This window comes from Sapajus apella, unplaced genomic scaffold (assembly GCF_009761245.1).
Source record: "Sapajus apella isolate SASKATOON/1434 unplaced genomic scaffold, GSC_monkey_1.0 scaffold54, whole genome shotgun sequence".
NCBI lineage: Eukaryota > Metazoa > Chordata > Mammalia > Primates > Cebidae > Sapajus > Sapajus apella.
Genome location: NW_022436994.1, coordinates 15,238,411 through 15,261,749, shown reverse-complemented (window position 1 = coordinate 15,261,749; position 23,339 = coordinate 15,238,411). Strand labels below are relative to the sequence as shown.

The window sequence follows — 23,339 nt, the reverse complement described above, 5'->3', positions numbered from 1 at the left end:
TCAATTTTACCCACCATCAACAAGAACGCCTTTCATTTGAGTTCGGTGCATTTTCTTCAGTAAGGACAAAGAGTCAGCTACGAGAATCTTCTTGCAGCCTTCACGAAGCAAAATCTAATGCACACATTTTACAAGAAAAGCCACCTTAAATACACTCAAATCTGAGAAGTGAAGGGACACTACGGGGGATTCCAAAAGCTGCCATGCTTGAAATACTCTAAAGGGGCACTCACTGGTTCTCTGGCTCTCGGTACCCTATTCCCGCCAAACCACTGCTAGGCTGACCTGGCCAGCCAGGATCCACTCATTACACTGTGCATCATTTCTTCCAATCATACACTGGCTCCTGTAGCATTTGTATATTTAAAAATAAATTCCGAAGTCGACCACGACAAAGAAGGCCCTATATTAACTAGCCCTATTGTTACTTTAGAGGGATTCCTTAAACAGATTCTCTCAGGCAGAGTTTGGCTCCTACATCATGTGTTCATTCCATTCTCCAGATCTTTACGCGGATCATCCACTTATTTCATAAATTCATCTATTTACTGTACAAATAAGTACTGAGTCTCTACCACATACAGGGTACTAGGTACAGGTAATAAACTAAACAGATGTAATCTCTATCTTAAATCCCCTCCAGGCAGCAACCTGTCTTTTACTTTCCAAATCCAATCCAAACCATTTAGCATAGTGCTATGAATGTGGAGAGAGAGAGAGAGTGTGTGTGTGTGTGTGTGTGTGTGCACGCGCACGCGTGTGTGTGGTATTAACTGACTATGTAAACTTCAAATTTGGTGACTCCTTGGAGATCTGACAATTGAAAAATGACCACTGATATTAATATTCTGTCACAAGATTCCTTTTCTTATTCTTCATCCCAGCATTGTAGCCTTTGGTTCTTTACACATTTTTCTCATTCCTCTGTAGGCTTTTTACTATTTCCCCCTACTTCCTGCCCGGTGAATGACAAGAGACATCACAATGCTTTAGCAGCCTCAGAAGCCAAAAGCACACAGTGAAGGGAAGTTGCCGATTTCTGGCTGGTACCAATGTTGTATTTCAGAAGCGGAGGCACAATGGGGACCAAGATCCTCCCCTGCTTTTAGGTGGGGACACAGCAGGGGCAGGTGATCTTTTATCTTTCATACCCAGTCTGTGGGGCACAATGTGAACTTCCACCCTTTGCTGGGTTTTCTTAGGTATTAGTAGGAAACTGAGAGAGGCCCCAGGAGGTGTGCATAAGTCAGGTGTCATTTTATTTATTATTTGAAACAGAGTCTCACTCTGTTGCCAGGCTGGTGTGCAGTGGTGTGATCTCAGCTCATTGCAACCTTCACCACCCAGATTCAAACAACTGTCCTGCCTCAGCCTCCCCAGTAGCTGTGACTGCAGTCACGCGCCACCACGCCCAGCTAATTTTTGTAGTTTTAGTACAGACAGGGTTTCACCATGTAGGCCAGGATGGTCTCGATCTGTTAACCTCATAATGTGCTCACCTCAGCCTCCCAAAGTGCTGGGATTACAGGTGTGAGCCACTGCACCTGGCCAATATTATTATTATTTTTTAACCAGAACTTGTTGCTGTCTTTTTCAGAGGAAGAAACTCAAGGCCTGAAGGACAAACACACTCTGGGGCTGTGCCTGTGGCTTCTACTTTTGGGTCCTATGTATCTTACCATATGTAGTTATGTGCAGTTACACATATCACATCACAGAAATTCCCAGAACAGATAGCACCGTCTCACCACAGTCCAGCTTCAAGGCTGAGAAGCATGTGTCTTTCAGTGGCAAGTGCTACTGTTTAGAGGGGACACTTTGGTTTTCTTCATACTGAAGTCACTCTCGACTCGACAACCTAAATGGGCATTTTGCTTTCGTAACTTTTAAATTCATGCCACTGGGGAAGAAAAGTAAGGGAGCCACAAACCGTGGCCTTCTATCCTCAGTGATCCATGTGTTCCTCTGAAAATCACAACAAGCACTGGCTTTGGGTGAATCTAGCCAAAAGCCTTTTTCCCCTAATAATACAAATACAAATCAATATTCAGGAAAACAGAACTAATATCTAGATTAAAGTTCTATGCCTGCCATTTCTAGTATTGAAGAACAATAAATTACATGATTTTAGTATTCCTAAATTAATTGAGAAACTGCCTATGAAGCTTTATTCTTTAAAATTCTACTAGGAATCATTAAAAAAATTTTTTAGATATTAAAATGTTAATAGACTGCATTAAAACATACAGGTAGAAGAGAAAAATAGCAAATACAATAAGAAAGACAGCTAAGAAATATTGATGTCAGAAAACTTTAAGTAAATTTAGAAGCAAACATATAAAGGTGCTTAGCCTCCAAGACAAAAATAAAAAACTTAAGAGTATTAGAGTCAGTCACAACATCTCAGATAAAACAGTTCAAAAAGAAATGGCTCTGACTCTCAGTGGTTCTCCAGGCCCATGGCATGAATAACACAGGAGAAGGGCACAGCCAGCAATCTAGATGGAGGCCACTGTGTCCGCAAGGTAAACAAGAAAACAGCAATATATGCAAACCAAGAAAGAACCACCTCCTCAGCAGGATTACATTTTTCTAAACAGGTACAATCTGTCTGCCTGCAGAAAGCATTTTCTAGGAAAACTCATTATTCGAGGCAAACAGCCAGGAGAGGGGAAAGGACACAAATACAGCTTACTGTTAGGTCCTACTTCATTTGGCCAAAATCCAAAGCTTCAAATCAGAAAAACAGGAAAACGTTTTAAGTTTCAGTTATATGATCCCAGGCAGGTATTTCAAAATATGCGACTATCCTCTGTAGAATGTAATCATTTATTCTATAACATCTGTAATAATCCGAAGGGAATTGAAGGTGATAAGTGAAAGAAGACAATACAAGATTATAATGTATTACAATCTACAGGTATTGCTTTCAACATCAGACGTATGACAAGGCAATATGCTGACTATGGATTCCTGGCAGCAACTCCATCAGTCACTCATGAAAGTGTGCTGTTGTTCACACTCATTCCACCCTCAGAAGTTCATATTTGGAATTTCCCATGAGTGTCTTTTTTTATAAAGACACTGATGGCCAAAAGTGAGATGCCACAGCAGTTGGAGTAAGCAAGTCATCCTCATCCCTTTTCGACCTTCACACTCATGGTTTTGGATGACTGCCATCTTTCAACTTCATCTTACCCAGTCTATCTTCCCAGCCATAGACTATAATCACCTTCCCCATCTCCCTTCTAACTTGCAAATGTGATGTTCTTTACCCACTTAAGGCACATGCACTCTCTTCTGTTACTCAGGTTTCAATGACCAGCATCGCACTGATCACTGCTGCTCTTGCTCTGAGCACTATCTTTCATTACTTTGTGCTATTTTTCTTTTTTAAAATATGAAATACTTAAAAAAAAAAAAAAAACAACTGAAAAGAAAAGAAGACCCAAGTCCCTACCACCTAGATTTAACACATCTGTTAATATTTCAGCTTTTATACTGACAGTCAAGAAGAAACCCATGTAGGCCCCCAAAAAAGTAAGAAAGAAGCCATTATTTCCTCTTACCCCATCTGAATGGCAAAGCAGAGATACAAGAAACAGAGAACTACGGGGACTGCAGCAAATGCAAATTTGGGAAAATAACTTTGGTAGGCATGGAGATGTCTGGAATCAGCTTACCAGTTTGGATGAGGTGTGTGTGTGTACATGTGTGTGTCTCTGTGTGTGTGCATGTTAACAGGTGTATGTCTGTGTGCCTGTGTGTATGGCGCACATAGTTTAACAAAATGGCATTTACTTCTCCCAGAAACATTAATTCAGATCATGAGCTACATGAACAAAGGGCTGCATCTTGCTCATCTCCACATCTATGAGACCACATGTGGAGGCCCTGTTAGCACATAATATACTGTCTGACACAGGAGGTACTCATTTGAATAAATGTGTTCATAAGTCATCAAGGATGAGGCATTTTGAAAACAACCATTCCATGACACATTAAGTCCTCTGACAGCCCCTCCATTAAGGAGACACCCATCAGTGTTGCTGACTTCATTTGAGAGGGGCTGTCCTGCTACCCCACCCCAGCCAGGGTTTAATCCAGGGGACAGATGGGAGGAACAGGGCAGGGGAAGGAAGAGAGCCAAGAGATGGACAATTTGTCATATTTTTAATTTAAATAAATGTCATTTTGAGGCAAAAGAAAAAACCATAAAAAATAAACCCCAATTATACCTAAAAAATCTAAGCTGTTTTATTAGTTTCCAAAATAAATAGTAAGCCTTACATTAAAATATTAAGTTAACATTAAATATGCAGCTGTATTCAATATGTAAAGACATTTATATGATGTTAAGAATTTTAGAAATGAAAGATATTTTAGAGATCATCTAATCTCAAGTTTCTCAAATTTCAATACATAGACTAGTGCCACACTAGGTGTGTAAGAAATATCAAAGTGGTTTAAGGATATGTTCCCTGGTCCTTCCCAAGAGAATCTCATTCAGCAGATCTGGGCTGGGTGCCTGAAACTATGTAACTTATACAAGAATTCGGACGATTCTGGTGTGCAGCCAGGTTTCACAAACACTGGCTTAATCTAATTGGGAAACTGAGCTCCAGAAAGCTGAAGTGCCTTACTAAAGATCAACAGGCTTGTTAATGGCAAAGCCAGAACTGAAGTCCAGGTCTGGAAATACCATGTTCACTGCTCTTTAAAAGACAAGAGCTGCCTATTCATCTTCCATGCCAATTCTGTGTGTGACTCTGGTATAAACTGCCCATACAATGAATGCGTCTCCAGAGAAAAATGGACCCAGCAGTGACAGATACACAGGATGTAATGTGGCAGACCACACAACAGCACTCTGCAAATAGTCCATTTTTATCAAAGAGGTAACATGAAAGAAGTATCACAAGGCACACACACAGAGCTTCACAGACACTGCTAGAGTAGAAAGGAGGATAACTGTCATAACTGTAAAACTGAAAGCATGAGCACCAAAAAGTTTCAGCACATATCTGTCTTATAAATGGATAAAAACAAAAGCATTCATAAATAGTTACACCTAATTATAGGGAACGGCAAATCTTGTCTACAAAGTTTCTGTCTCAAGGAAAAGAACAGTACAGGGTGGATTTTCCCTCCCTCATCAGGTGAGTTGGCCTTATTTTCAATATCCAGGGATTCCACATTCACACCACTTTGAAAGTTGGTGGAAGAGGAGGTTGGGCAATGTCTCTCTTTGACTGGTAGCTGGGGAGAGAATTATCTATCTTTAAAAAAATAAAAGCACAACTTCACAACCCTAGTCCTGGTCAAGATACAGACAAAATAAAACATAAATCAAAAGTGAGAGTAATGACAAGCATTACCCATGAAAAGAAAACATAAAACTGCCAAATTGTAGGAGGCAGAGCAGCACCAACTGCACGGGCTTGGAATCCCAGTTCTACTGCGTGACACGGGCAAATCACGCAACATCTTCTAGACTCGACTTTTTCACCTGCAAAGCAGGGGCGAGGGCCTGCTGGGAGAACCACGTGGCATGATTCTGCCAAGCCTAAACGGATACAAATACGGGGGTCAATCACCACAGTAACACAAATCCAGAGAAGTTTCCATCACAGTGGACTGAGTGTGATATTCATCTTGTAAAGGCTAAGCCACAGGTTTCTGGAGTGATCTTTGAAATTTTTGTTATCAGGAGACCCAAACCAGTGCCCAAAGCTGAACATCCTGCTCCAGACAGAACCGTAGAGGAACCTAATGAGGCAGGTGTTGGCCTGAAGGCAATTCAGCTTTGTACCTAATGCCTTAGATCCAGTTAGCCTTAGGAATGTCTGTAGCCCCTACAGCATCTAACAAGGAGGCTTAATCTAGCCCCTGCTCCCTTTATTTTTCTGGGGAAAACAGAGGTCCAGGGATGTGGAATGACTTGTTCAGGATCATCTGCTACTTTACTTAAGAGTTAGACTCACACCATGGACTCAGGAGGCTTAGCCTAGTGGGATTTCCACTACATCACAATACCTGTTTAAAAGCAAGTTAAAACATGCTTGCTATTTTCTTTTCCCAAGAAGTGTCACCCACAATGAAAAAAAAAAAAAAAAAAATAAGTCCCCACTCTAATTAGCAGATTTTTTAGAGATTACTTGAGGCTGTAAAAGCTAATGTAGTCATGGACCAAAAAAATGGCATGAGATTTAGTCATAAGATCTGCGTTCAAACCCAGTTAATCACCTTCCCAGGCTGGCATGATCATTTAACTTTTCTGAGAGTCAGTTTTCTCATCTGTAAAACAAAGATGATAGTTCCTACAGAATTTTTGTGAAGATAAAATGTTTGTAAAATAAAACCGTCAAAAGAAGTGTTTAAGAACAAAGATGCTGAAATTCTCAAGGGAAAAAAGTCTCCAACTACAAAAATGGATGTAAAGGCTAAATAAATAAATGCTAAGAATATAATGTTTTAAAAATGGAAAATATAAAAACATTAGAAATTTATAGCATAAACGCATTTGGAAACTGGTCAGTCTACTGTAAAAACTGATGTATCACTGATACCATATTGTTTTGGAAGTAATTTATATCAAAATAGTGCTATTTGTCCTTGAAATCAGGCCTAGAAACATTTAAAGTTTATGAAGTGCAATCCATGCTACTTGCATCTTACTGACTTCATGAAGCTTTTAAGATTTGTACAGTGATCACGCTAACAAAGTAACCAGGCATAAAAACACAGAGTAAGTTAAAGAAATTAAACACTGCTAACGTAGTTGATTATACTATTTCCTTAACTTAAACTATGTCATAGGTGTCTAACACACCTAATGACACTAACCTTCAGTTGAAGAGAGCTGTTACAATTTAGAAACCGTGAAACTAAAAGCAGAAGAGTTATTCATTTCAAGTTTTTCCCACAACATTCTCTAACCCTCTTTCCAATTAACAACTAGCTAATGAATGATCTCCCAAAGCAGTGCTCAGGTAAGTTTTAAATGCTGTATACTCTTATTGTGAATCTCCCTTTAGAGACTCCCAATGCATACGAGCAAGAAAAGGTGCTGAGAAGCCCCATGAGAACATTTCGCCACATCTGACCACTGATCCCTCCATCACTGAATGGTTCTTGATGTCCCCTGGGGTCACTGTCCCACCCGACCCCATCACACACACACAGTCGGTTCCAGATTCCTGGAAATTGATAAACATGGAAAATCTCCTCCAAATTTTGAGAATGAAGAGGGTTGCTAATTTTTTATTTTGCTACGTGAGAGTATGTGAAAAACAACATAGTTTTTATGTAACACAAAAACAAAAGAATAAAATAAAAACTTGCATGGGAAACCCTTCTGGAAATTGCAAAATGCTTTCTGGATTGATTTAAGCTATTTTTACAATGAACTCAAATAGGTTGCCTAGAGAAAGAAAACAAATTAAATTGGTCATTAATATGTAAAAGAGCAGAAAAATATTTTAAACTACTTCTCTATCTATCAGTGAAAAATAATGCCTAGAATTCTTTGAACAACTTGCCCCAGTACAGCATTTTCTGTCTGGATTCTCCAACAAGATCCCTGTGCTCCAGTGGGGACTCCAGATGCAGCAGTTTCTGCAGGCTCTGCTGTCTTCCTTGTTCGTCTCTCCTTCACCCTCTAAGAAGCCACTCCTTGGTTGGAGGATTATAGGCAACCACATCTTTTTTGGACCCGCTGGCTAAATAGTTCTGAATCTCTTTAACACATTACCAAACGACATACTTACATATCTTAAGGAAAAGTTCTAATTAAGAAAATAAAATACTGATTTAGCAGCTGCTTTAGTTGATTTTTTATGTTAGGCATTCATTTTGCATCTAATTATAACTTCATTTTTTATTTCCAGATAACTCAGGATGATGCAAATTTATAAAAAAATGAATCAACAGGGAGACCACAGTGGAGCCCATGAGCTTGGTTCTTGGGAAGAATAACCTAGTCAGAGGGTTGCACTACGTGGTTTTGCAGTCATTGTGGAGGCTGGGGAAAAAGAAAGGCACAACCTTTAACCTGGAGGCCGAGCTTGCACAACAGCTAAAAGGCAGAAGGATAATTATTTACTACTTCCCTTGGCGGAGGGTTGTTCAGAGATACCTAAATGGCTTCTCATCAAATGTGGATTTGAAACCTAGAGCATATCCTGGCATGCTTAGGGTTGGTAAGGGCCAATAAAGTACAGGTCATTATCAAGCTCACTCACACTCAGATGCTTATAAGATCTGACACTGAAACCACTTTCACCAAAGCCCAATTCTGACCTTCAAAATTAGAGACTTCCCCAGGCAGGGATGTTACCTTTCTGGATTCCTAGGACGCGGCATAAAAGGCCAGCTCCTCACCTCACCTCTCTTTGCCTATTAACCCATTCGCATATTCTTATTTCCTTCTTGCTTTTCTCATTCTCCTTCTAATAACCTTTCTGCTGGGTCATCTGCAAATCTCCAAATCCCACTGGAAATATATGACTGTATATCATTAAGCTTTTTGCGGAATAGGTATTCTACTTCTTTGGCTCACCTGAATACCAATTTCTCTCCGATTAACCCAATTTCCCACAAAGCTATCCTGAGTGAAGGCTCCATGATCTCTCAGACCCCCACCCCTATCTTTAAACTTCTTCACTTTTAAAGCTGTGCTGCCCAGTAATACCACTGTCTCCTGTGGACTGTTCAACAAGAAGCTGGAGCCTGGCTTAGGGCACCTCGCTTCTTCTTCCTGGTCTTCATGTCCATTAGGATGACTCAGCAAAGGCTATGGCCTCAGTTTCTCCACTAATTCTACACAAATGACCTTTACCATCATCCCACTTTTTGAACATGTACACACCATGATTCTGCTTCAGAAATACTAATGATGTCACACTCCCTGGCACAACCTCTTGTCCCTGCAGCTCTGACCTCCCCTTCATTTCTTACATCTGTTTTTGATACCATCAATCTTCCGGCAAAATCTCCTTTCCACCCTGCCTCTTGAGGCTGTCACCCTGAGTGCAGGCAGACCACTATTTTGCAACCTGCATGGTGAATCCTGGCCCAACAGATATCACATCATAATGCTCCTCAGCTTATAGCCTTCTCTTTTGGCTTTACCTGCAAAAATTGTTTGTAGGAAAGCAATCTCATCCATAATTAACAAAAACTCATTTTCAAGTGAATTAGAGGAAGAACAACAGTCTGAATTTTTAAGAACATGTTTTAATTCAAGTTCTATAGAAGCTACCAGCATCCTGAAAAATAGTAAGTGCTAGAGTTTTTTTTAAGGAAAAGATTAAGATGCTTTGTAATTAGCATCATTTATATGAAAATAATGAGTTCCACTGTTCTCATCACAAATTCTGACTTAACAAGAATAATAAATTTGTACTATTCTAGAAAACAAAAGGCTAAATAAAATCCTATATTTTAACACCTTTCAGGCAACACATTACTGAATGGCTTCAAGAAAAATTATTACCTTATTGAAAAATATTTTTGTTAATTCCCCTAAATGGACACAGTATTTATTCTCCTAAAAATGTTGGGGTGGCTCAATCTAACAGCCACTATAACTATAACTACTTTCATACTTGCCTCAATTCCATGTTATATTAACCATATAAATGTAAGAAGCTCTGCTCAAAAACAAGTGAAAATTGGAGATGGCTAAAGAATCAAACAGCCTTCTTAAGGCCTTTAAGGTATTACTGGACAACACAATTTTAAAGGTGACGTTTCTGATTACTCTATTTGAACAGTTTTCTAAATATATGGGCCTAAACAAAATGTAACTATAAAATCAAAAGCTTTTAACTGATACCTAACATAAACCCTAGAAATATTTAACCAGTACTAAGTCAACTCACTCAGCATGCCCATTTGTCCCAGAAAGGATACTTACTTGCAAATTGTAGTCCTGCAGAATTTTAACCAAGGAATCTCTCAAATTGGGAATCTCCATTCCTTCCTTAATACGGTGAATAAGTAGAATAGGGTCAACATGTGTGCCAATATTGTTTAACAAGCCAGTAATAAATGCTACAAAAGACCACAAAGAACAATGAACATATAAGCAACATTATAACGTAATTTTATTTGCACATAATTTGCACATAATGCAATTTTAGACCAAAAGTAATTTGAAGAAAAAATTATTTCCTTCAAAGTAAGTGTTAAAACCACTTGAATTTCTAAACTCTTAAGAATTAATCTTCTAAACTTCCAAGAGCTAATGCTCCTTAAGACAGAAAGGAGAAAGTAAATAAGAACTGTTTTAAAACAACTGAACAAATAATAACTTACCTTCAAAATACAGTTTTCAGCATCAAATGGCTGCAACTAATATTTAGTAACAACCAACTATGGCTCAGCCTTTCATCAAATATTGTGTAAGGTATTCCACTGACTCTCCTCAAATACTGTGCAAGGTATTTGACTATGGCTTTCCTCAAATACTGTGCAAGTTAGGAATGCTGTGTCCCCATTTTACAGGCAAGGGAAATGGGGTGTTTAATTCTTCCAGGGTCACACAGCTAATAAGTCATGTGCCCGAATTCAGATTCAGGCCAGCCTCAAGTTTATGATGTGTTCTGTCACACCACTTTGCCTCTTGAGATCCTGAAACTACTACTTCATCTTACTAGTTACAAATGAGATTCCTTATATTGCCAAAAGGATCACCATTAAAGTTGATTTCAGATTAAGGTAGTTACATGAATATAAACACTTCCTACCAAACTTAAAAAAAAAAAAAAAAAGAAAGAAAGAAGAAATTTCACATCACTACTGTTAGTTATTTTCAAAAGAGCTGGGTTTCTGTTAGGTGATTGCTTTTATTTTTTTCTTTCCAAAATGGGAGACCCAGTGAAAACAGTCAAGCTAAGGACCAACAAATACAAACTCTGGGTGCTGTACTGATAAAATAGGGCAGGAAAGAGGCTAACTACTACAATGTACAATCCAAATATCATCAACGTCCAGAACAGTTACATGTTTCCAAAAAGGACTGGTAAGATCTATTCACTTACTCTATAAACCCTCCCATATACAAGCTAAAACAAACAAACAAAATCATCCCAACACAGCTCAGATGACATTTATTCAATTTGGTTGCAGCAGGTAAAAATACGGCTCATGGGGACACAATTAGTAAACTGTGTAGCCACCCGTCCTTCATCACATTCAGGTAATGCACACTGAAGACGCTCCAGGAGGAGTACTGGAAATCCTTACAACACATCGGCCTATTTTTACTGTAGGTACTCTGCCATTTTTATAACCCAATGTTATCTTGATATAATTTTTAATCTAGACATAACTGGCTACACTGAGAGAAAAAAGTTATAATCATAGATGGCTTTTATGCTTACGTGGTTTGTCGATGGAATATAAAATCAAATCTTCCCATAGCTCTCCATCGTCTTGCTCCTTGGCAAATTCGATTGCTTTATCAACATCATGTAACTCCTCCATAATCATCTTAAGGGCACTTCGGCTATTACCCATTCGGCCTTCAGTGAAGATGGAAGAAAGAGTTTATTTAGGTATTTTCATAAAATTTTTTTAAAGAAAGTGCCTATCTCTTAGTTTGTTTACACAGTTAGAAAGCTAAGACAAGACTATTTTCTCATGTGACACCAGCATTTACTGCCTATAACTTAATAAAATAAATATCTCCTATTTAGTGGATGTTTACTCTGTGCCGAGTACTCATTTAAGTGCCTCATATAAATGACATCATTTAACAATCCTATGAGGTATGTTCTACTAACATTCCTCTTTTATAGAAGAGGAAATAGAACTGTTAGTAACTTGCTAAGATCATATAGCTACTAAACAGTACAGTGGGAATTTGAAGCCAGTCTGTCATATTCTGACTTACTTCTGGTAGAGATATGTATTCTGGAGGTCAGTACCTTCACATTTGGATACACTTAAGACTTTTAAAGGCTCTAAAGTCATTCTGCCTCATGAGGTAACTGTGCATATTGCTTTTCTGATACACTTTGCGCCAACTGCAAATTCAATTATCGGGGGCTGCCTAATTTCCTTCTCTTCCAAGTTCAGGGGAAAGCCTTTCAATGACCCTTATGAGATGAAAGTATTTCTCAACTATGCTTATACTGGCTAATTTTCTTTACATACTTTGCTCCTTGATCTACGGCATATTAATAGTTTAGAATTTTCCCTGAGTTTTTAATACAATACATGTAAGAAAGCCTTAGCCAGTGGAGGGACGGCAACTGCCTGGCTGTGGGCCGTCACCCTTACCCTTGTCTCTGGGCTTGCACAGGAACTAGTAAAGAATCTTGAATCCTTTTCACTGTACATGGCCATTATCAACCAATAAACGCTGGCTTGTGAATGAAAAGATATCCCATTTGATGCTCCTTCCACAGCATTTTGTGTTTCTTACAAATATTATTTTCACAGTTTATGTCTCTAAAAGTGGTTATTTAAAATGTTTACAGGATTTTCAAGTTTTGATAAAATCAGACTATACGTCCCTTTCTAAGTCCTCTACTGCTTCTAAGACAATATGAAAAAACTTTATTCCACCAAAATATTTCTTGGGGAGAACACTGTTTGGAATTAGCAAATTGACGAGCTACTTAAAATTGTGATTAGAACCCCAGGAACACGCTGAAGTAACAAAATGCAGCTCCAAAAGCACTTCTCCTAAGGAAGGCAGGGGCTATAATTGGACAGCTCTGGGTCTGTGGCTGAGCATCCGTGAATCTGCATACCCATAAATGGGAATAGAGGAATTGAATTATTTTTCAACAGAGGCAGAGAAGCCAATGAGGGTGAGTGCTGTATGAGAAAAAGGTGTAAAGTGGAAAAGTCCTACTGGGGTAGGCAGGCGAGTGACGATGGAGAAATACCAAATACGAATGTTATGCTGTATGTTACATGACGCAATCCTCAGTACAACCCACATTGCTCTCATGCAGGTGGCTCATTTTGGACGAATGTGAAAAGATGACAAGTTTTATGTTTCTTGGTATGCATGGTACAAAAACTGTGACTCATGTGGAGGCAGGAGCCAGAAGACCAGGAACACTGACACCTAGATTATATCGAAAAGCTCTCCTTTCTCCAGAACTATGGTATTCAACTGCATTTAATCCAGTTATTTAGGGTGTGATTTTTAAAACTGATTATTTGTTTTCTAGCAATATGATGGTAATATAAGCTGATAATTTTAAAAAATCAACTTGTCAACTCATCTAAAATTTATTTTAATCAATGTTGTGAGGTATAAACTGATAAATTTTTATATGTTGATTATACATTACCAATATGTTATTTCAACATTTATTAAACAACTCTCCCTTCTTTACTGTACTGTGAAGTCTGTTTTCATTTATCAAATTCTCATAAAAAAAAACAGCCTCAAATTCTGTGTTACATTGGTCTAAAACCTATGTCCTTTCTTACACAATTTACTTCATGTTGTTTTCCCATTTTTTAGTTTATGGGGACCAAAATGAATAAAAGCGACTTACTCAGAAGATAAACTGTCTCTTCTACAAAGTTTCTCTGTTGACAGATCTCAAGAGCCTTCAATTAAAGCAAGGTAACAATGTTACTATAGGCTACCAAATAAGAACAAATAGTAATCAAGTCACTTCCACTTACAAACTTGCAAAAATTTTTCCATAGCTTTTCTTTATAAATAAAACAGAGCAAAAAAAGAAAGAACACGTCTCCTTAGCCTGGTTGCACTCAGTTACCTCTCAGAGAGGTACTGGACTCTACACAATTCAATTTAAAACATATTTGAAGCTACTCAGAACATTCCATGAGCAAGAGCACAAAACAAGCCACCAAATGAAAAGAATGGGCCTTTCCCACTAAGCTTTCTCTCTTTACACTCCTTTAGGTTTCTTTACAGCACTGCTTCCTTCATCTGTAGTCATTTGTTTAAGCTGTTTCCCTCCATTAGGATGTAAGGAATGTTGTTCATGGTTGAACTTTCCCAGTATTGTGCATACCATATGCTCAGAAAATATGAATACACGCTGCATGAATGAATGAATGAATAAATAAATAAATAAACAAATTTACTGGGAGTATTTCTACTGCCAGCTCATGGTGGTTGAAAGAGAGCTCTGCTCAAGGATCTGTCAAATGTGAGAAGGAAAAAAACACTTTGATGATCAAGAAGGATCCAAAAAGGAGCAACTATGCAGATGAGCATTTCCATTAGTGTTTTTAAAAAAGACATACTATATATTGACAAATTACTTGCTAATTCTAAATTAATCAGGACAAATTTACTATATGATGTGTGCTGGGTGCTGGAAGTCCAGTTAGATAGAGATACAAAGATGACAATAATAAAAAATGTTAGTGACGTTTCCAGGTAAAAGGACAACTAAGAAGAGAATAAAGGAGGAGGCTTAGTAGGAACATTTGCAGTATAAGTCCACCCCTGGGAGCTCAGGGTCCAGGGAGTGACGGAGATGTGACAACGGGCCATGTGTACACAGGAGGGACACAAACTGTGTGGTCCTCTTGTCAGAGGCTTCACAGGGGAAGTGGCATCTGAACCGGGTGCAGTATGATAAATGAGTCAGCTGGTAAACCCTGCTTACAAAACTTGCTACTGCATTGCTCCACTCAGACTTAACGCTGCGAATCTCTACCATGACTTACAAGGGATTCACAACCTAGCCCTGAATTCCTGTGCAGCTTCACCTCCCTCTGCTCATCTCTCCACTACGTCCCCTTGCCTGAAATGCTTCCCTCACCCCCCACTCACCACCCTTAGCAATGGCTTCCAACAAATATTCCCTTGGATCCCACATCAGGTAAGGTCCCAAGCACTTACTCCAGTTGTACCCTGTACACGACTTAATCAGAGTTGCAATCAACTACTCAGCTAATTATTTAATTTCCCTCCACTGGGACCATGTGTGCTCTAAACCCTGTCCTTTGCACAATACTGGGCCCAGAGTAGATATGCAACAAACATTTTTAAAATAAATGAGCAAGCAAAAAAGGTGTCAGGAGGAAGATTATTGGACTGCCTATTTAGAGTAGTCATTTAAAAACAATCGGCCAAGGTTGTTTTTTTTTTTTAAAAAAAAAAAAGAGCCATGGAGATAAAAAGAACAGCTCAAGTTAATTAGCTCTTTTGGCTCAATGACCTATCTTGGGAAAGGACAGCAGGAGCTACTTTTGGTATTTTGATTTTTGACTTAAAATTGTTCTGGAGGCTATATATTTTAAATTAGTGTCTCTGGCTGGAGAGTACCAGCTAAGGGGTAGGAAAAAGCTGATCATTGAGACCAATGTAGAAAATATATATGTAAATGTTTTTTATCTGTGTGTGTGTGTGTGTGTGTGTATGTATACATATATATATACATGAAAAAGAAGCAACATCACCTTACTTTAGAATTGCACTGAAACAAAGATGGCGTTTTAGGGTACAGATATCATTTACATAAGGAAATGGGAATAACTGAAGGTCATCATGAGAAGGAAACAATTTGATAACTCACAAGATTTCTTTAAAAATCAGGTAGCAGAGACAGTTGCCTCCCAATATCCTTTTCCCATTTCTTCATAAAATAATAAGACCTTAGCTTGGTATGTAACTGCCAAGAATTTAAAAAGTAAAAAAATAAAAATAAAAATAAAAAAACCTCCTGGCCTCTTTAGCAGTAGGGGAGCCACATGACTAATGTTCCCCACCAGGCTAAAGAAGAAACGCAGGTGGTGGCTTCTGGGAACCTTACTTTGAAGCCCTTGTGTGAACCCTTGGCTTCCTTATTTGTAGTCCTTCCATCCAATCCATTGCTGGAAACTATCTGCTGCTGGATGGCACTAACTTATGTCATGAGGTCAAGGTCACCCAAGGTAGAGGAACAAGAGGAAGGAGTCCTAGTCTCTGACCCTGTGGCATGTTGCCCTAGGCAGGGTCACTCCACCAGCACTTCCACGTGACAGAAAAACTGCTGCTCTGTTAAGCCACAATTATTTCAGGATTTTTATCACTCACAGTGGAATCTAATCTTAGCTAATACCTAGAAAATCTTCCTTTGTTTTGATTAAAAATATAATTTACCTATTCCTGTATGGTCTTGCCTGTCAATCATTATTATAAGTGATGTAAAGAACTTTCATACCAACTCTTCACTCTCTTGCAGTGATACTACTGCAGAGATAAAAAAAAATATGTAAGAAGTTAAATAATAAAGCAAAATAGAGCAAAAACATCAGAGGACATGGGATTCAAACAAAAAATCACTTACAAGCCAAATGAGTGCCCAGATTTGTGCTGGCTGTTAAGATACAGACAGTTTACAGTTGACGGGGACTGCCACTCACAAATAAACAGAACACTGTAATATAACTTAATAAGTAGAATGTTGAGAGAAAGATAGTCTGAATAATGAGTAATGATGCTGCTTAAAATAATTTATTAATAAAAGGTATCCATGAACCAATTCTGTACTTAGAAACTCACTTAACACATTAAAATACTATTCAGAAGTTTCAAACAGAGCCATTTCCCCTTTTCTTGTGCATATGAGAATGCTTAAGAACATGTTAGTCTCAAACCACAAAGAGTTTGCAGTTTGAAGCCTCACCTAAGTTATATAAGACAGCAGCTACTTGCTCTATTTAAGTTTAAATTGATTAAAATTAAATTAAATTAAAATTCAGTTCTTTGGTAGCACTAGCCACATTTCAAATACTCAATTGTGGCATGTGATTGATGCCTAGGTTGTTGGACAGAGTAGATTATAAAACATTTCCACTGCTGTAGAATATGCCATAGAATAGCGATGCTACAAGATCCTGTGTATACTATCAAAAAGGAAGTCATGTAGGAAGAAATGTCTGAAGGCAAGTGTGAAGTCAGGAATGACATGGAATGCAAGCAGATGAGGAGCACCGAGTTCAAAGATAATTTGCATCTCTAAAATTTCAATTTCACATAATTTTAGATGTTTTGTGACTAGTTTCTAACATGATCTTAAATATCCTCTTCTCACAAATGAGAAAATAGACGTCAGAAATCTCTAGAAATTTTGAGTAAAGTATAAAAAGAAAGTATTTAGAGTCCTGAATGTTCCTGGAGCACGGTGCGCCCTCTAGAGGAAAGAGTAGGGAAACTAAGATTTTTTTTTTTTTTTTTTTTTTTTTTTAATTATAGCTCTGGGGCACATGTGTAGATCTTGCAGGATTGTTACATATGTATACACATGCCATGGTATTTTGCTGCCTCCATTCCCTCGACACCTACATTAGGTATTTCTCCTAATGTTATCCCTTCCCAATCTCCCCACCCCCTGTTACATCCCTCCCCTAAACCACCACCCCACAACAGACCCCAGTGTGTGTGATGTTCCCCTCCTTGTGTCCATGTGTTCTCATTGTTCAACACCCACTTAGGAGTGAGAACATGCGGTGTTTGGTTTTCTGTTCTTGTGTCAGTTTGCTGAGAATGATGGTTTCCAGATTAAATTTTTAAAGCAGACACACACACACACACACACACACACACACACACGGAGAATGCAGTGAAAATAAAAATGAAAAGTCAGAATAATAATAGAAATTGAGTAAAAAATGATGCAAAAATAGTATTTTAATTCTCCTCTTTCTGGTTAAGTATGAAGGTAAAGAATCAAGTTAGAAAACTGACGGTAACTAATAGCAACCTTATCAAATGCAAATTAAATAATTATTTCTACCTATCCTTGATCTCGTCATCTTTCATCCAATCTTCTCCTTAAATTTCTTTAATGAAAATCTGCAAACTTGACATCTCTCAGCTTTAGTCTTCCAAATTCAGAAATACTGCCACCTTGTGAATACTATCAGATATGTATAAGAGTGATCACAAATTCGGGTATAAATTTGCCAAAGCTATAAAACTGATGCTCTGCTTTTAACCACTCTAGGCACAAGCAAATCAGACTTGCAAAATGAAAACCAGTGCATGATAACCGCATCTGTAAATTATAGGACAGTTTAAGTTTAAAAAACTAATCTTTCATGATTCTTGCAATACTAGGAAATACCTTAGTTATTGTTATTATTTCAATTAACTTTTTAAACCTGAAAATTATTCCCATCATAGTGGAAAAAATACAGAGCCTAAATTTAAGTGATCCAAGTTCTAAGTCTTGGTCCCTCAACTTATTAGCTCTAAACTTTAGGCATTTTTCTAACTCCCTAAGACTTGGCTTGTCATGTATAAAATGACTCTATCCACCTAACTGTACTTTTGTAGAGATCAAATGAAACAAGGTCCATAAAAGCACATCATAAATTATAAAGCACAAAAGAAATACAAATAATTTTTATTAACTTTAAAAATTGTAGATGTTATAAATTCCTACAAACCGTATTTCCTTTAGAACAAACAATTTCATAAAAGTTTATGGCTAATTTTTTAAATTTTGGAGTGGTGGTGATTTTAAATCCTGAACTCTGGCCTTCGATAACTATAACTAGGGCTTTAGATGTGAGGTCAGGATCATTCCAAAGTTTTGGGCCAAATAGTATGATTGTGGGATTTCAATCAACTGAAAATAAGGCTGATCGAGATTCCTGAAGATTTCAATCAGTTGCCAATCTGAAATACCTCCTCTCAACTATCAGCCAATCCCCAGCAAAGGCAGACAACCAAAAATGAGAAAGATAGTGGTGTTCTGCCAGAGGTAAATTATAAACAATAGTGGATCAACAGGCTCTGAATATGCCTCTGAAAGCTTAAATACTTCACATTTGGGGAGGGATAACGTGGGGAGAAATGCCAGATAGAGGCAGCAAACCACATTGCCATGTATGTACCTAGGCAACAATCCTGCATGATCTGCACACGTACCCCAGAACCTAAAGTGCAATAATATATGTATATATATATATATATATATATATAAGAATTTTAAAGTTCTTAATTTCATATTCAGGAGAAACAGAGACCACATTTTCTATGAGTCTCTCTTTACACAAAAGAGGCAGATCTGTATTCCGTGCCCTTCACTAGCATGCTTGGGATGTGTTTAATTGGAGAAATCCACTTTGTCATTCATAAATTGGTACATATGATAGCTTTTTCATGTTACATGTAAACATAAAAAAGATGGGTTTCTTAGATAACTAAGTATATACAAAATGTTTTCTTATTTATTATTCTTTTTTATTTATTTAAAAAGAGTTTTGCCTTCTCGCCTAGGCTGGAGTACAGTGGTGCAATCATAGCTTACCGTAATCTCAAACTCTTGGGCTCAAGACATCCTCCTGCCTCAGCCTCCTTAGTAGCTATGAATACTGGCATGTACCACTACAGTGAACTAATGTTATTTTTTATAGAGACAGAGCCTTGCTATGCTCACCAGGCTGGTCTCAAACTCCTAGCCTGAAGCTATTCTCCCACCTCAGCTTCCTAAAGTGCTGGGATTATAGGTGTGGGCCACCACACCCAACAGAACTTAAATTTTTAAGGAAAAAGGAATGAAAATCTTGAGTTAGTAATACTGTCAGGAATATCTCCTTGAAGACAGCTTTGGGTAGTTGACAGGGTAGAGTGCTATGTTTTCTACAAATATACAGATTTCCCACAATAGCTCCAGACAAAGAGATAATCTCTTATGAAGAAGTCTCAGTAGCCTGAAATATAAAAAATATGGATTATTAATGGTCTGTTTCCACCATTACCACCTCTCACCCATGCGCAAAATTCTCTTTCAGTGGGACACATGAGATAACTTTTTAAAAACAACTGTGTTTAAAACATAATTGATTTTACTATGCTTCTGCTGAGTTCTTTTACATTCAATATGTTGTTTTCAGTGGACCAGAGAGAACAATTGTACAAGGTCTACACAAATGCACTACGCAGACCACATGTGTGGGAGGCACCACGTGCAGGTCTGCCATGTTCTGCTGCTCCCTACTGGGTGGAGCAGGGCATCTTCCACTAAGTACTATTAGACACAAAAGTTTAAACCAGATGGGCGACAGTGTGTGAGCAATGTAAGGTTACTGGAACCTGGACGGCACCTCTGCACCTTGTGCTTAGGGAATGAGAATGGCTGCTAATCACCCACGTGTGCGAGGCTCCGTCTGAGAGGACAACTGAGACTTCAGGAGACTGCCACATTCTCTCCACAAATGTACAACGTTTTCTTGAAAAGTGAGAAATAAATGCAGGGCACTGTTCAAAGAAAAAGATTCTCACTCTACTGCCAGATTAAAAAGTCCTGTAGTGAGAGAAGAGTCATGTCTGTTTTTACTTTTAGAGTAAGACAATGAATTTCCAGATTTAGTCCTCAGAAAACACAGGGCCCCAAGTATAAAATGCTAAAGTTGTTTTATACGTTAACAGGCAGGCAAGATATTTATTCATTAATTGTAGACTTTAAAAATCCATTGAGCTAAAATTGTTTCACGGTAACTCCAATGCATTTAATCATCATAGGCTAAAGAAGCAAACATGAAAGCTGTAAGTGTACATCAACTGTGCTATCATTCAGCTTCTTTGCACACATCTCTTATGGGTCAAGTATGTCTTTTATTTTGTTGGTCCACACAGCTTTTAAAAAGTATCTGGCCATCCAAATGTAGTCAGACATTTGTAGATGTCAGTGCTAGATGGTATTGAGAACCACGGGACACAATCCTGTTGGCCTTAAGGCTGCCCAGTTGTCGGCACATATACAGTTAAGTGCTTCAGTTTGTTTTGAAAGAACACTCTCATAAAACTTACTAGTCCTTGTTTAGCTCTAACTAGGACCTTGCAGGTATTATTTATTCCTTCTCTCACTCACGCTGCAACACATATTTAGTAAATATCTAATGTGTGCTGGGTACTAGATTTACCAAAATGAGTAAGACAAATTCCTTATCTTTGAAGAATTTACAGGAGAGAGAGAGACTAGTAAGCAGATAATTATAGTGGCATGTGGGATGCCAGAGAAATATAGAAACACACAGAGTAGACACTTAAAGATAAGATGCAGGACCGAAGCTATGACCTTAGCTTATCAAACCTGATTCCTGACTGACGCAACTGCTTCTGTCTTAGGACAGTTTGTGTCTCCCTCCCAGGCTCTGACGCTCAGAGGCCACTCTGATCCTGGGGGATGGACAGAGACTCCTAACATATCATTTTTGCTTGATGGTTAAGTCCTAGGCCCTAGATTAAACTGTTCTTCCAATTAAACCTGTCACAGAAATGCTTCATCTCTTCACCAAAGTCTTAATCCAATGAGACCTCCATTTTTCAACAGAATGTCTCAGCAAAAACCTACTTCTTTGAGAGCAAGTCTTCCCCTTGGACAGAGATGGATGAGCAGAGATAGGAAGAGAAGAATGACAAACAACTTACCATCAATGACAACGTCTTCATCCAAAGTGTACAAGTGGAGGAGTCTGTGCCTTACCTTTTCAAGGGGGCAATGGGTACTGTCTCGGAGAAAGGGAAGTAAGTTTGGTCGATCATATTCAGCGTAAAGACTGATCTGTTTTTCATGGTAACGCTGCCCCTTATGGTGGTCTCTCTTGAAAAGCTTATGCAAATACTAAAAGGAACAAAAGATAAGCCATGATCTATTAAAACAAGAAAAGCAATACCTAGCAACATTGTTATTTTTACCTCTAAACAGCTCCCATGGAGAGGTTGGAGGAGAAGCAGTCTTCAGGAAAACCCTCTAAGTGATGAAGAAGTGGAAAGGAAAACCCTTTGGGAGAGCAAAGGATTCTGACACTTCCTCCAGAAGGGCCCAAAAACCTGACTCTGCCATGTACCAACTACGTGATCTTAGGCAAGTCACTAATCTCTCTGAGACTCAGTCTATCTAAAAAATTTTATTGAGTTACTGTGACAATTAAACAAGTTGCCATTACGAAATCACTCAGAACCAATGAACCTGGCATACACCAAGCACTACAGAAATGTTAATGACAGTAACTGTCAATAGCATCATCATCATCTGGTTGGCTCACAGATAAAAAGATCAGTGGTCTTCCCAGATCATAAAAAATATTTTATAGAAAAGAGGGTAGAGTCCTGGGGCAAGCACATGTTCTTAAAAACTCAAGTGGCTGGCGCTAAATGAACCAGTTTTCAAAACTGATTCTTTACCCTAGCTGTCTGAAAAAAAGTTAACGGACTTCAGAGGAAATGAGCCATTCCCTTTCTCCTTGCCAGCAAGATTATCAATACAATAGTCAGAAGTCAGAAAACAATTCAATGTTCAGTTAATATTAAATGTAAACAAAAACCCCACAATCTACTGAAGACAGGAAGACTTAATCACCAATAACACAAAGTGCATTAACACCTTGGGTGGCTGTTTCCAAGTGGACTGGTTTATAACAGACCTACAGCACCAGCCCACCCTGCAGCTGAGACTGTAAATGCACTGATGTTTGTTATCACTGTTCAATCTAGTCACAACGAGGCCTAACCATGGACACATGCACCTTAAGAAACCAATCCTCAGGCTTCCTGTTCACCTCTTCCTAAGGAAAAACGGAGAGGTACAAGCAGTAGACTGAACTCACGTCATGTGCCAGGCCGAGGTCTGATGACCACCACCGCCAGTCCACTGGCACAGGGGTCAGTGTGTGAGCAGGGATACGTGGTGCTGTATCCCAGAGTGCAAACAGGACAGGGAGGCTCTGTCACATGAATGCTGAGTCAAATTTATGGAGACAGTACATTGACTGGCAGGGAAGGTGAACGATTTTCGTGTGGGCTGTGTCACCACTTCACCGCTGCACTACACTGTCATGCAAATAGCTACTGTCTGTAATCCTGTCTCGTGGCTTAAGTAGGTCAGAAATCACGGCTTTATAAATGAATTCCCAAGGTGGCTAGCAGTGTGGAGTCTTGCTTGGAGAAGCAGATAATCCTGAGATTTCCAATCATGAACAATGCAGCAATAGCATCTGAGCAAACAAGAAAAAAAGATCCCTCACCTTCCCTTCCTGCAGTCTTCAAAAGCTTCAAAGCAGAAAACTGATTTTTGAATAAAATACTCTACTCCCTAAGCCTCCTCCTAGGGTACAATGAGATGGGCAAAGATACAAGCGCACTTACTGTATCTGATACCTACGGTCTTACGGAAATAATCGCTATGTCTGCTGAAGTTTTATCTTCTCCATGTTTTAAAGGACATAGAAAACAACTACTCCTGCTTTATTCTCATGATAACGTGACGTAGAGAATCGAAGTAGCCCCTCAAAGAAATCTAGAATAACAGGCCTTAATTGCACAACCACCATTAGCACACAAGAAAAATGGGATTAGCTATTGTCATGGTGAGGGACAAAAAAACGAGTCTCTG

General features: G+C 38.6%; 1 protein-coding gene across 1 annotated transcript in view; it reads right to left on the bottom strand.

Moving 5' to 3' along the window:
• VPS41 (VPS41 subunit of HOPS complex) overlaps positions 1-23,339 on the bottom strand; it is a 179,172-nt gene that overhangs the window by 3,063 nt on the left and 152,770 nt on the right. The window contains exons 22-26 of the mRNA XM_032244456.1: positions 21,432-21,569; positions 13,527-13,581; positions 11,388-11,528; positions 9,920-10,056; positions 15-114 (exon numbers count right to left, since the gene is read on the bottom strand). Coding sequence (XP_032100347.1) covers positions 15-114; positions 9,920-10,056; positions 11,388-11,528; positions 13,527-13,581; positions 21,432-21,569 — 571 coding nt within the window. The remainder of the gene's footprint in view (positions 1-14; positions 115-9,919; positions 10,057-11,387; positions 11,529-13,526; positions 13,582-21,431; positions 21,570-23,339) is intronic.